Source organism: Orcinus orca, chromosome 3 (assembly GCF_937001465.1).
Source record: "Orcinus orca chromosome 3, mOrcOrc1.1, whole genome shotgun sequence".
Lineage (NCBI taxonomy): Eukaryota > Metazoa > Chordata > Mammalia > Artiodactyla > Delphinidae > Orcinus > Orcinus orca.
Window position 1 is genome coordinate 125,386,958 of NC_064561.1, and position 14,576 is coordinate 125,401,533.

General features: G+C 42.9%; 1 protein-coding gene across 1 annotated transcript in view; it reads right to left on the reverse strand.

Annotated features, from left to right (window-relative positions):
• Window positions 1-14,576, reverse strand: part of SV2C (synaptic vesicle glycoprotein 2C) — a 244,350-nt gene that overhangs the window by 15,528 nt on the left and 214,246 nt on the right. Inside the window, exons 9-12 of the mRNA XM_004270824.3 lie at window positions 12,952-13,110; window positions 9,771-9,904; window positions 8,063-8,266; window positions 7,432-7,591 (exon numbers count right to left, since the gene is read on the reverse strand). Coding sequence (XP_004270872.1) covers window positions 7,432-7,591; window positions 8,063-8,266; window positions 9,771-9,904; window positions 12,952-13,110 — 657 coding nt within the window. The remainder of the gene's footprint in view (window positions 1-7,431; window positions 7,592-8,062; window positions 8,267-9,770; window positions 9,905-12,951; window positions 13,111-14,576) is intronic.

Below are 14,576 nucleotides of genomic sequence, written 5' to 3' on the forward strand. Positions count from 1 at the left end.
AAGACAGAAAACGTTTAGACAACAACCTCGCTTCTCCAACCAAATACTGGAAAAAAGTGCAACCCAACTGCCAGCCACACCAGCAAAGGCTGGTGGAGAACCTAGACTTCCATCCTCGTGAACCTGTAATGAGGGGCCTCAACATCACCATTGGGGTGGTGTCAGGGAAGGCTAAGTAAGAAGCTGGGATTTTCATCCATGCTGGCCAGTAATGAGTTCGTCCCTCCATGGTATTGGTTATCTTGAGGGGAGCCTGGACTCCCACCGCTGTGCAGCAGGAATGAGGACACCCTTTCTTGGCTGTCAATGGAGGCTGAATGGTAACCTGGACCTCTATCTCCACCTGGCAATAATGGGGTAGTGCACCCCTTCCCCTCCCAGAGAGATGTCTGAGAATGCCAACCAAAACCAAAGGCTTAAATAAGATCAGAAGTCTCAGAACATAATATGAAAATGACTGCTTTCAACTGAATATCACTTATCATCCAAATAACCAGGAAGAGCTCAAACAGAATGAGAAAAAACAATTGAGATGCCAACATTGACATGACAGAGATGTTAACATTATCTGATAAAGCTTTTAAAGCTGTCCTTATAATAATGCTTCAGTGAGCAATTATGAACACACCTGAAACTCTTGGACACAAAGAAGTACAGAACACATCATGAAAAAATAGAAAGCCTCAGCAAAGAAATAAAAGACATAAAGAAGAACCAAATCGAAATTTTAGAACTGAAAAATCCAATAACCAAAATAAAAAGCTTAGTGATTGGGCTCAATGGCAGAATGAAGGAGAGAGTGAAAAGAATCAGTAAATTGAAGACAGAACAATAGACACCACCCAATCTGAAAAACAAAGAGAACATAGACTAAAAAAAAAAGTTAACAGAGCATCAGGGACCTGTGGGACTCTAACAAAAGACCTAATACTTATATCACTGGAGTCCAAGCAGGAAAAGAGAAAGTATTCAAATAAATAATGGTTGAAATTTGAAATAATGGCTCACAAATTTGGCAAGAGATACAAACCTACAGATTCGAGAAGCTGAGTGAATCCCAAATGTGATAACCCAAAGAAATCCACACCAAGACAAAGAAAAAAGTCTTGAGAGCAGCCAGAAGGAACACTTCACCTATAGGGAAGAACAGATTGCTATATTCCCCCCTCTAAAAATGTTGCACCTGTTTTTAGAATTCCCACAACAGTCTCTGAGCAGTAATTTCACCCTCATCCACTCCAAGTAACACTGAGTTTTTATCAGTCTTTAAAATCTTGGCTTTTCTGCATAATAAAAGAAAATTACATATCACCATTGCAATTCTAAAAACAGGTGCAACATTTTTAGTGGGGGGGAATCTAGCAATCTAACTGTTTTTCCCTATAGGTGAAGTGTTGCCTCTGGTGGCTTTCAAGATTTTTTTCTTTGTCTTGGTGTGGATTTCTTTGGCTTATCATGTTTGGGATTCATTCAACTTCTTGAACTTGAGGGGCTCCTAGATGGTTTCTAGATGGGGGCTGGTCTCCAGAAAAACTAACCATGTGATTAGAGGATTGGAACTTTCAGCCTATCCCACCCTCACGTCAGGGAGGGGAGAGAGGCTGGAGACTGAGTTCAATCAGCAGCGGCCAATGATTTAATCAATCACGTCTACATAATGACACCTCCATAAATCTGGAGAGCTTCCCGATTGGTGAACGCATCCACATGCCGGCAGGGTGGTGTACCCCCCAACTCCAGGATGACACAGGCTCCTGTACTTGGGAGTCTTCTGGACCTCACCCTATGTGCAGGCATACCTCATTTTATTGCACTTCGTTTTATTATACTTGGAAGATATTGTGTTTTTTACAAATTGACCATTTGTGGCAACCCTGGGTCTAGCACGTCTATCAGCATCATTTTCCCAACAGTATTTGCTCACTCCCTGTCTCTTTGTCACATTTTGGTAATTCTCACAATATTTCAAATGTTTCCATTACTATTATATCTGTTGTGGTGATCTGTAAATGAAACCAAACAGGACCCCGTGGGGCTTCTGGGATGGAAGCCTTTCTTTGTTTGTAGGGAACAGCCTCCAGCCACCATGAGGCCTCCCTAAGTCCCAAAGGGCAGATTCAAACAGTTGCTAGTCAGGGAAGGGAGGGGATGCTGAGACTAGGGAGGAGCAGCCAGGAAACAAGAGTGAAGCCTTGGGGCAGGGTCCTGGTTCCGCCTCAAGGGAGACACATAACAATATCTTTGAGCCCTTCTGCAGAACTAAAACCCCCAACAAATGGAAGATGTGAAACTATTTGATGAAGCATTCTTCATTCCAGAGAGGAGGTCACAGTTTGATAACCTTAAATCTCATAACCCCAGTTAATCTGAGATAACCCCAGAATCTCATCAGGAGACCACCTTAGGCCAGATCAAAGGAACGCAGGCCTTTGCGCACCCTGATCTTTATCAGCAACCCCACCCTTGAACCATTGCTATGGAACTCACCAGATCCTCCTGGGTTGGGACACACAGTTTTGAGGGCACGAGCCCACTGTGTCCCCCTTTGCCTGGCAAAGCAATAAAGCTATTCTTTGCTACTTCACCCAAAACTCTGTCTCTGAGATTCAACTTGGCACTGGTGCACAGAGGCCGAGTTTCGGCATCATTACCAGAAAGAGCAAGCGATTAGAGGTTGGCACTGGGAATGGGGGGAACAGGGCTGGAGATTAAGTTCTATAAAAACTTTCGAACAACAAGATTTGATGAACTTCCAGGTTGGTGACTGCACGGAAGTACCAGGAGGGTGGCATACGTGGATGGGGCACAAAGCTCTGTGCTCCTTCTTCCGTTACCTTGCCCTATGTATGCATCTCTTCTGTCTGGCTGTTCCTGAGTTGTAACCTCTTGTAATAAATCGGTAAACACAAGGAAATGTTTCCCTGAGTTCTGTGAGCCATTCTGGCAAGTGACCAAACCCAAGGAGGGGGTAGAGAGAACTCCAATGTACAGCCGGTTGGTCAGATGTATAGGTGATAACCTGACTTGTGTTTGGTGTCTGAAGGGGGGCACTCTTGTGGGAAGTGAGTCCTTAACCTGTGGGATCTGATGCTGTCTCCAGGTAGATTGTGTCAGAACTGAGTGAAATTTTAGAACATCCAGTTGGTGTCTACTGGGAATTAGAGAATTGCTTGGTATGGGGGAAAAAACCCTCCATATTTGGTGGCCAAAAGTCAAGAATTGAGCGTGGAGGAAAAAAAACCCGAGCTTTTCCTTACAAAAAGTGTTAGCAGTGGCTGTCCTGCTTCATTTTTCAGGCACAGAAAAGTGCTGCTCAATAAGTACATACAATTTTAATTTCAAATTTTCCTGCCTCTTTATGAAACGATTTAGGGTAGCTTATAAAAGACAAAATTAGGGCTTCCCTGGTGGCGCAGTGGTTGAGAGTCCGCCTGCCGATGCAGGGGACACGGGTTCGTGCCCCGGTCCGGGAAGATCCCACATGCCACGGAGCGGCTGGGCCTGTGAGCCATGGCCACTGAGCCTGCGCGTCCGGAGCCTGTGCTCCACAACGGGAGAGGCCACGACAGTGAGAGGCCTGTGTACCGCAAAAAAAAAAGACAAAATTAATAAAATAGGAATGCAAGAGTGCAAACCAGGATGAGGAGAAGCAAAGCAAATACCTGGACCATGGAGATGTAACACCGACATAGGCACTCTGCCTCTTGACCTCACAGCAGGGAAGCAAATGTGAGGAACTACTAATTTTTATCATATGAAGTGAAGAGACAAAGCAGCTCCCCAGAGCAGGTCCTGGAACTCGCTGCAGATCAGGTGGTGGGCTCTACAGAGAGGAAAGGTGCACTCTGATGGGAAACGTCCTGTCCTCACTCGTGCTTTCACAGTAAATGCAAGCCAAGAGTATAACATTAAAGGTCAAGTCCGCACTGTGGTTGACAAATGTGGCTTTCAAGTGTTATAACTTTCATAGCATTTAGATTATATGGTAAGTTATGTCCCCCCAATATAATCATTTTCACTGGGATTTTGATAGGAGTTGGCTGTTGAATAGCTCAAGAGGCTACTTTTTTCGTTTGGGGCCTGGAATCAGAGTGTCCTAGTAAGTGACCATTAAGGACAGATTCTAGAAACTGGGCAAGGAGTTGGCAGTGCTAAAGTTCTAGTATGAAAAAATCACACCCTATAACCAACATTCTTGTCAGGATGTATTCTATTCTGCTTCCACGGGGAGAAGAGGCCATAGGGTACCTACACACAAAAACAGTTGGGGTTTTCCTCTAACAGCTGAGCCAGAGATCAGGGGAGCCCTCCTATGTGACCCAGAGGAAAGCAGCAGAGATGAAACAGAAGGCTTTAGCCCGAAACAGAGTAGGTGGTGCTAGCTAAATCACCATGGCCCTAGTGATGCAGCTCTGGCAGGTAAGTTCTCTCTCCATCACTTAAGGAGGTGACTTCCTGTACGTTATCTGGTAACATCAGCTTGAGTGCTGGAGAACATCTGCTAGCAACAGCGTGGCTAAAGTGAGGATGCACCTTGCCAATTTCTGAGTCCTGGCCCAGCTGCCGTGCTCTGAAACACATCCCCATGCTTTGCTGCCCCAGCAGCAGCAAACTGAACGTAAGAGGAATACTACGGCAGGCTGGTGCCTGGGACAGGTGGGACTCCTCTGAAGCTGACTTTGTCACAGCCATGCCAAAGCTTCCTGAGACTGCTTGCTGGTGGTCTGGGACACTTCTACCCAACTGGCCTTCCTTCCTTACTCCTCCATGGGGCTCAGGCTTGCACTGCAGCCAGACTGTACCTCCCTCCCCATTTTCTCTCATAACCCACATTTCCTCTAACAAAAATCCATGCATGTTTAATCCCATCTTGTCCTCTGCTTCTCAGAGGATCTGAGCTAATACACAGGGCAATTTCTGTTTTAATCTTGCTTGATGTTTAACCTTTCCGACAACAGAAACACAGCAGGTCCGTGTTTCTCATGGGCAGACCCGCCTGATTTGTGGCGTTTTGTTTTTAAGCCAGGTTTTTGCCACAGGAGAATACTCATTCTTCCATTCCCGTGGCAGAGGGATAAGCAGCTGATTCATCTCAAATAGTATCAAGCTTTTACAATGTAAAATAAAAAGGTTACAGGCTATGACATAGCCTTGCTCTAACACTGAGGAGCCTTTTTAAACGTCTAGTTTAGTCCACACCTGGGCCCAGTTTGCAGGATGAGAAGGCAGGCAAGCTGCAGAGTCTTAACCTTGTTTTGGCAGCATCCTAGTCCCGCGACACCCATCCCAGGAGCTTGCCCACAGAAGAGAACTAACGTTTGTTGAAAGAAGGGAGGAGATGCCAGTTGTGGGTTGTATGGTTCCTTTCAGAGCATAAGTCAGGTTACTAATTAGAATATCTGATAAGCAGACATCCATAAGAGTTCCAGATACTCAGCAGGGAGATGGATACTGGAGTACCTACAGGGTTCCTGTAAGCTCAGTAATAGATGTTCATGGAGAAGAAATATAAGTTAGAGAGTCTGGGTATGCAGAGAATGTACCCATGGGGGCCAATAAACAAAAGGAGGACTCAGGATCAGTTGAAAATTGATATCCCAAATGTCTCTGCATTGTCGTAGAAAAAACCCTCCTCCATCTCAAAGTCCAGAGAATGCTGACTCCATCCTCTAGCAAAGAGGGCCTCCATGGTGACGGAGTATACGCGAAATGAGAGAAGGCAAAGGCCATTCGTCTTCACTCATGTCAAATGGCAAAACAGGCTTCTATTCTTTTCATGAATCAGCTGCTGAAGCTCCACCCCCAAAGCCCTACCTTCTAGCCCCTTTTATGATATGAGGTGCAAAGTCTCTGTGTCTCCATTTTGGGAACAGATGCATAATTTTCTTCCAATAGCTGTCTTTTTTTGGTCACTGGAAATGTGTTGGGCTTTCCTTCAACAGACCAGGAAGGTCAAGAGATATGTTCCAGAGACCTCTTTGTGGTGCCTTAATGCAGAGCTCACGTAGATACTTGCAAATGTAAGGTAAGAACCCTCTCAGGACTGATAAGGGGCCCGGAGAGGCTCCTTTTTTTTTTTTTTTTTAAGCATTATTATTATTATTATTTAAAACATTTATTGTTTTGCATACATTATTTTATTTTATTTTAAATTTATTTATTTATTTTTGGCTGTGTTGGGTTTTTGTTGCTGCGCTTGGGCTTTCTCTAGTTGCGGTGAGCGGGGGCTATTCTTTGTTGCATTGCACGGGCTTCTCATTGCGGTGGCTACTCTTGTTGCAGAGCACGGGCTCTAGGTGTGTGGGCTTCAGTAGTTGTGGCACACAGGCTCAGTAGTTGTGGCACACGGGCTCTGGAGTGTAGGCTCAATAGCTGTGGCGCACGGGCTTAGCTGTTCCATGGCACGTGGGATCTTCCCAGACCAGGGCTCAAACTCATGTCCCCTGCATTGGCAGGCTGATTCTTAGCCACTGCGCCACCAGGGAAGCCCCCGGCGAGGCTCTTACAGCCTATCCCTCCCTGTTTCGTTACTGCTTCCTCATGCTGTTAGCCAGCAAGCTAAGTCATGGACACAATTAAATTCCTTCACTGGTTTCATTGCCCTAGTAACTCCAGCTAGCAACTATAGTCCCCTACATTTTCTTTTTAAAAGAGATGAGTAGATGTATAAAATAAATAAGCTACAAGGACATATTGTATAACACATGGAATATAGCCAATATCTTATGATAACTATAAATGGAGCATAACCTTTAAAAATTGTAAATCATTATGTTGTACATTTGAAACATATATAATATTGTACTTCAACTATACCTCAAAAAAAGTCAGGTAAAAAAAGAACTTCAGTGCCTTACCTTGTCTAACAAATTAAATATCCACACGTATACTGAAAAGCCTTCATAGTTCCTAGGCAAACCTGATTTTCCCATACCACATGATAGTTAAATATAATTATAACATTGAGTATATATATTTAATACTAATATTGACTATATATTTAACTACATAATACATGTATACATTGCTATAAAAATATCTAGCTGTAAATATAGTCTAGCTATAAAAATTGGGAACAATTTCCACTGTAATTATTTAGCATTTAACTTATGATTGTCCCTTCTCAGCAATCATCATGTATCCCCAGGAATGTTTTCAAATTGAGAAACTAATCTACAAACTGCTTTCAAAGTAATAACGTTTTTATGATACTACGTGTAATAGTCAATGAGGAAGAAATAATGTTTTGCCTCATTAAAAAATAAAGAATGAATGAAAGATATGAGCAGAGCCTACAACTTCATAAGCCAGAATTTTTTCTTTTGGATTTTTGCTTTTTGGGGCAAATGACAGTTTGGCTTGTTTGCTCTGACTTTTCAGTGGTCCTGTGGGGCTCAGAGAACCTCTTGCTGGAGGCCCATTTCCACATACCTCCGATCTGTAGGGTACAGCTCCACAGTGACCACATCAAGAGAGTTCCAGGCCGAGATGGTCAACCCATTGTACAGACACAGCATGCCTATCATCATGGATTCGCTGGTGCCAAACCAAAGGAAGAAACAGCTGATCCCCGAAAGCACCATAGAGCCACCTGCCAACGAAGCAGACACGGCTGGGACGTTTCCTGTCATCTTAGTAGAGCAAAGACCCTCGGGGTCTTTGAGATCTCACAGCAAAACTGAATCCCAAGAGGAAGCCACAGCCTGGGTTCATAAAGCTCAGGTACAAGTGTGTTTACTTGTATATAAGGTTTGCGTCTCTAACTACCTTCTGAACACAGCGAGCATGAAATACACATCATCAATCACTCAGCTATGTAAGTAGAAAAAGAGACATTAGTCACACATAATTAGTTTTTCAGTCTGTTAACTCACAGAAGCTGTTCAAATGAGATGTAATTAGACATCTTTTACTAAAATTTAGTCCTAATGAAAGGTCTTAAGGGATTTCTCCTCATCTCTGTGGGATGCAAATCCTAGGGGGGTAGGGAGTATAGCAGGAGACAGGCTCCCTCTAGACTGCAAGGGCAGCTCTTGTATTTTACATGAAACCAAGCACATACCTAGCATCGTTAAGCGCCCGATTCTGTCCATTAGGAGAGCAGACACGATGTTCCCTGGCAACACTGCCAATGTCCCCAGGAAGTTGACAAAATAAATCCAGTAGGCACCATAGTCATCTTCAAAGGTAACGTAGCATCCTGTCTTGTTGTGCAAAAATGTGCAGTTTTGAAATTCGCAGTTAATGAATTTATATGGTTCAAAATCTGTGGACACAAAGAACGACAACTTATACTGGTGCGTGAGAGTCGCGCACCGAAAGCCTGCCGAGAATTCAGAACAAAATCATGGTATTGTAGGCTCCTTGAGGGCTTCAGGGCCTGGCCAAAGCACAGGATCTAGTCTAGGACCCCACATTACGAAGCAGCTGAAGGTAGGAATACTTCTGTTGAATAAAGGAATAAACTAAAGAGTCCAGTTATCCTCTGATTTCTTATGGTTGGTCATTGCTAATTACATGATTGCCTACTCCTTTACGATGTTACTTCCTTCTAATTATCATGTTACATAAGGACTATCATTAGAGTACTAAGGCTTCCATACTACAATTATAAAAATAATTTGTTTGAAAATGTGTATGAATCGGCCTTACTACTGCCATTTTATAGGGCTCGGAGGCAGCGAGAAGAAACAGGACCTTCCTTGGGTCCTTGAGGCTGAATTTATGAGAGAAGGCTCAAGTGGAGGAACCCAGCGAGGAACCCGAGTCAGCCTCGTTGGAAGGTCACCAGCATTCGCTGCTGATTTTGTTTTTTCTTGAACTTGGATCTAGCCAAAAGGGGCTGCAGATGATGCTGGGCTCTGCTAAAAGGCAGTGAGAATCAAAACGGCTGCTGTCCTCGCTGAACAAGATGCACCTAAAAAGCTGGTCTTCTGAGGCTGAATGGGTTGGAAGACAGCGAGAGCACGGTCTAAACAAAGCCCGAGACCCCTGACTCCACTCTCACTTGGAGCTAGGCAGAGCTGGCTCCTGTCTGATCACCAAGAAGGCAGGACTGGCAACAGGGTGGAGCTGATCCTACTGCCAGTGTCGGGCTGTTATTCTGAACTCATGGGACAGACGGACCAATGTGTGTCGGTGGCAAGGCCTGGGCTTTGCAATCAGATGAGCCTGGGCTCAAATGGCAGCTGTTACTGGTTCTACAACTGTGGCCAAATTACTGCATTGTTCTAAGCCTCAGCTATCATGAAAATTAAACAAGATAATGAGTGTCTAATAACCTGAGGTAGGAACCAGCACACAGTAGGTGTTCAATCAATGTTTGCTGCCCTTCCTCTTTTTCCCTGGGGAGTTTTCCAGGCTCCATTAAATGGACTGGACTAAAAGACTGTATCTGACTGAGCATGTTTCATCCATCTCTGTAGATTTGAGTTCAGGCATGCTCACTTAAGCTAACGCCAGATTTTGAAATCAGGATGATCAAAACAAACGAACCACAGGCTAATTCTTTGCTTTAAAAATTATTCACCAGAGGATTTTGTATTTCCAGCTTTGAACTCGGCAAGCTCCATCTGCATTAAGTGTGACAAAGACAGTCAATACAAGCTCAGCTTTGATCCAACCTGATGGAGGGAGTCCGTTCATTTGTACTTCAACCTTCACTTCCCCCTTAAGCCCATGCCCACGCCTATCACCAAATGAGTATCACGTTTCTGCCAAGAACTAGGGCCTGTGAAGAGGCGCCAGGCAGGGTTAAGTGGCACACCTACCTGTGTTGTTAAAAACAGTATTAATAAACATGCAGTTCTTGAAGTAGGTGTTGACTGAAGTTACATCCTCAAAGGTGCAGGACTTAAAAACCGAATCTTTGAAAATTATGGATTTGAGCCTGATCCCTTCGAATCTGCCCAACACACAAAAAGATTCACATTGATGATTGTGTCTATCAGAGTTGAAAGCTAAGTCAAACAGATTTAGAGATGTGAGGTCCCACTAGGGACTCTCTTAATTATAAAGGACATTGGCTTCTGGATTTTCTAAGCTCCTAGCTTTTCCCCTTTTTCCTCATGCGGCCTGTCCTTTGGCTATCTCAGTGCTCACCAATATTATTTTCTACCAGAAGAAGAGATGGCATTCAAAATAACTGCATTTAGCTTTTGGCAATGTTGGTAAAAGTTTTTGTAGGGTATACAGCTGAAGGTATTGAGTTTGGAGATTACCTGTGGCTACTGATTCTTTATTTTTCAATCCTATCCTCTTGTTCCTTCACACATGCCTTTATTTGAAAATTCTCTATTTGGGGTTAATAGCTCTAACTTGAGGATGTGCTTCCATGCTCACTTTTAATGAAAGTCTATTTCCCGAGCTGAAAACCCAAAGCTTCTTAATTCTAGTGTAGGGACTTCCAATTATCTTGAAGAGAGGATGGGAGAATCATTTATGTGAGAAATGATTGTCTTGGGGGTCAAGAAACTCATAGCTTACAGTCATTTCCAAGAATATTTTTTTTCTCATCGCTAAGAGGTACCAAGTAGAACGACCATAGCCCTGCTTATTTTTGGAAATGCGTAGAATGATGAAACTTGCTCAGGTCCATTTTTGGGTGATGTAAAGGGGAAGGGGGAGATGATAATAGTCACAATGATCCTAACATCTTAGAAGAGTCTATGGCTCAGATATTCAGTGTTGATAAGGACCCTTGGGAGACATGGATACATATTCTCAGTGTGTCTCGGCAATTTATTAAGAGACTATGAATGTATACTTAGCCAGTCACCGAGAGGAAAATGCTTATTCACCTGGGGAAGAAGTTATTACACCAAATACCACTCTTATGAGAGCAGAAAGGGACTGATCCTCCCAAGCAAGTGAGCTGACTTAAAAGCAATTCACTATCGAGTACTCTGAAAATCATCCTCACCCTAACGTCGGACTGCATTTGTCCACTCAAAATGCACTAAGCGCCTATGAGACCAACCTCCGCAAAAAACAATCTTATTTCAACCCTTTCTCTAGGAGTCCAGAGTAAAACCATCTAAGCCATAAATCTATCTACTAAAGGAGGGTAAATAATGGCACAGTTGAAGAAGATCACTAATTTTCTGAAGTGAAACTGAATTTAGAAAGGGGAAACAATTGTTTTGAATGGATACTATATGCACAGGGTACACACGGTGCAAAGTTCAAAATGTTGAAAAAGGAAAAAGTAAGTCTTTTGTCTCCCATCCTCAAGCCACCTAGTCCTTTTTCCCAGGGATAACCACTGTTGTCAGTTTCCCGTATGCTCTTCCAGAAGCATTCTGTATACAGGGCGCTAGCAAACACGACACTATTCTACCCCTTGCCTCGTTCTCCTCGGAGTCTACTTCGGAAGTCATTCCTTATCAGTATATAAAGAATCGCCATTTTAGAATGTCGAATAGGAAAACGATTTTTAAAAAATGAGTTAGCTAGTGGTATTTCAAATTTCCCTGAAAGACAAAAAAAAAAAAAAAAAAATTCTATCGCCTTCCAAAATAAACGTATATGTTTTAGAGGGATTTTAATACTATTAAAATTATTAATCATTACATTGCCAAAGTAAAAAACTTCTCCGTGATGACTGAATATCCAGCTTAGAACTTTTTATTAAAAATATGACTGTCAGAGGGCTTCCCTGGTGGCGCAGTGGTTGAGAGTCCGCCTGCCAATGCAGGGGACGCGGGTTTGTGCCCCGGTCTGGGAAGATCCCACATGCTGCGGAGCGGCTGGGCCCGTGAGCCATGGCCGCTGAGCCTGCGCGTCTGGAGCCTGTGCTCCGCAACGGGAGAGGCCACAACACTGAGAGGCCCGTGTACCACAAAAAAAAAAAAAAAAAAAAAAAAAAAAAAGACTGTCAGAGGCACAAACATATTAGAAATTTCTAATGGAGTAACAATAACTTTTAAGTAATTAAGTCAATTTTCATGCTAGAATTATAGAGCACTTGACTCTAAAGTTTCTGCGGAGAAGCAAGTACCGATTCGAGTCAGTATTGTAAGTGGGAGAGTGAAGGTCATCCTATATGGATTAGGCCCCTCACTGAACTGCTGATCCAAACAACCACCTCCTGGTTGGTCACTCTCCTTTGCATTACACAAATCATAAGTATCCCACAGAATTATTCTTCATCTTTCCAAACTAGTTTTTGCCCAGGGAAACTTTGATCATTTATTTTTTTAGAGTTTTACTTTAATTTTGAAACTGGGAGAATTTCCTAAGAATGATATAAACCAACAGGAACTCATACCAGCAATTATTTGCTCAGATAACAAATAATGGGTAGAAATGAGGACCCTGTCTACCCCTTTCCCTCTCTGAAAAAATAAACCACAACCACCTTTGGAGTCACTTCTCTCTCCTCAACAAGAGGCGTTTCAGACTCCATACTCAAAAATGTCCTTTGCTAACTTATTCCATATTTTCAAAGCTCTTAACTTTGGGGAATCATTCCTATTCTCTAATTGAAACTTTTCCTGATACAACTTAACCCCAATTCTTGATTCAGCATAGTGGAGAAGGAAGGAAATCTGAAAAGTGGTCCCCTTTTCCAGAGATAAAAACAGGCATGAGATTACAGGGCAGATTTCCTCTTGAGTTAGATAATGCTATAACCTATCTTATTTTCTCATAATCTTCACTCTTCTCTTCCATAACTTCTTTTGCTTGCTTTCCAAGACCTCTCTGAATTTTCTTTTCACACCAGTCAATTCCATTTCTTTATCAATATGAAGCAGCCCAGTTTCAGAAGTAGTTATAACTGATATATGTGGACCTTTTCTTTAAAGGCCATTTGGAAGTATTTAAATTCAGTCTGAAAATGACTACATGTACAAACTAAAAAAACTATTCATATTTTAGTGCCGTGAAGGCTAATAAGAAATACATTTTTGAGACCAGGTAGGAAGTGAAATGATTTAAAAGTTTCCGGACCTGCCGTTGTCCCATTCCAGTCCAGAAACAATCTTATTTGTCGTTGTAAAGTTAGTAGTTAAATTTGAAAATTTTCCTGTCGGATCATCTACATCTTTCAACACACTCGACTGCAGATGTTTAATAACATCAGGGAACCAAATGGATAAACCGTAGTACCTGCAAAGACAAAGAAATGTGAGTTTGTAAAGGTGCCGACAACCCTAGCGGCCATGACCATCTCCCTGTCGTTTTCAGAGAGGTAGTGGTTTCTGGAGAAGCACTGCTGAGTAGGACCCGCCTCCTGTAGCATTATGAACCATCAAACAGTAATCTCACTGGACCCTCCTCATCACAAGTCTGCAAAAATCACGCTAGAGGGATGGCCTGGGTTTCCCTGGAGAACCGCAGGTCTGTAATTCCTGAACCCTTCCTTTGGGAAGAGACGTGCATAAGAACCCCATCGTACACCAGCACATGGCATCCTGGCCCTAATGTTTTTCTCATCCCTGTAGGCTGCACTGAAGGACCCCATCTCCTAGTCTGGAGCTACAAACTCCTGGGGTCCCCAGACTGTGAGGGCCCTTAAAGAATGACCTCTTTATTAATGGACAATCTTTCTTGGTTCCTACACTACTATGGTACCGCTAGCCTGGGGGCAGAGCCCACGCTCAAAGAAGTTCAAGGTTGGAAAAAAGGCCATTTAAGTTATTCATTGGAAAAGCCAGGTTACTGCCCACTTTCTGCCTCTTGCCTCTGGTGTGCTATTCTAACAGCTTACAGCTCAGTCATACAGCTGTGACCTTCATAACAGCAGCCACTGACCACATGTGGCTACTGAGCAGTTAAATGTGACCAGTCTGAATGAGATGTGCCATGAGTATGAAACACCAGATTTGAATACTTATGGGGAAAAAAAACGTAAAATTAAGTTGTTAATCATTTCATATTGATTAAATGTCAGAATGATAATATTTTGGACAAAATGAGTGAAATAAAATGTTATTAAAATTTGTTTCCTTTTCCTTTTTTTTTCTTTAAATGTGGCTGCCAGAACATTTTAAATGACACATGTGGCTGACATTATATTTTTACTGGACAACGCTGCTCTAAACTGGTGGTTCCCACCCAAAGCACGGTCCCTGGGCCAGCAGCATCAACATCACCCGGGAACTTGTTAGAAATGCAGACTCTCAGGCCTCATCCAGACCTGCTGAATCAGAAACTGTGGGATGGAGTCCTTCGTGTAAGTCTTCTGATGCACACTCAAGTTTGAGAACCACTGCTCTAGCTTATCCCTAGTTACATTGAGCTACACAGGGAAAGAAGTGGTCATGAGCATAACTTTTGCAGGTAGATATGCTAGGTTTGAATCCTGGCCTTGCCAGTGACCAGCTGTGTGATCCTGGGCAAGTTATAAAAGCCTCAGTTATCCCCCCATCTCTAATATCGGAATGATGATAGTACCCACCTTCCTGGGTAGTTGCTTGGATTAAATGGAATGCCAAGTACCTAGCACATAGCGAGTGCTCAAAAGACGAAGTTTTTTTTTTTTTTTTTAAATAAATTTATTTATTTAATTTATTTATTTTTGGCTGCGTTGGGTCTTCGTTGCTGCGTGCGGGCTTTCTCTAGTTGAGTCGAGC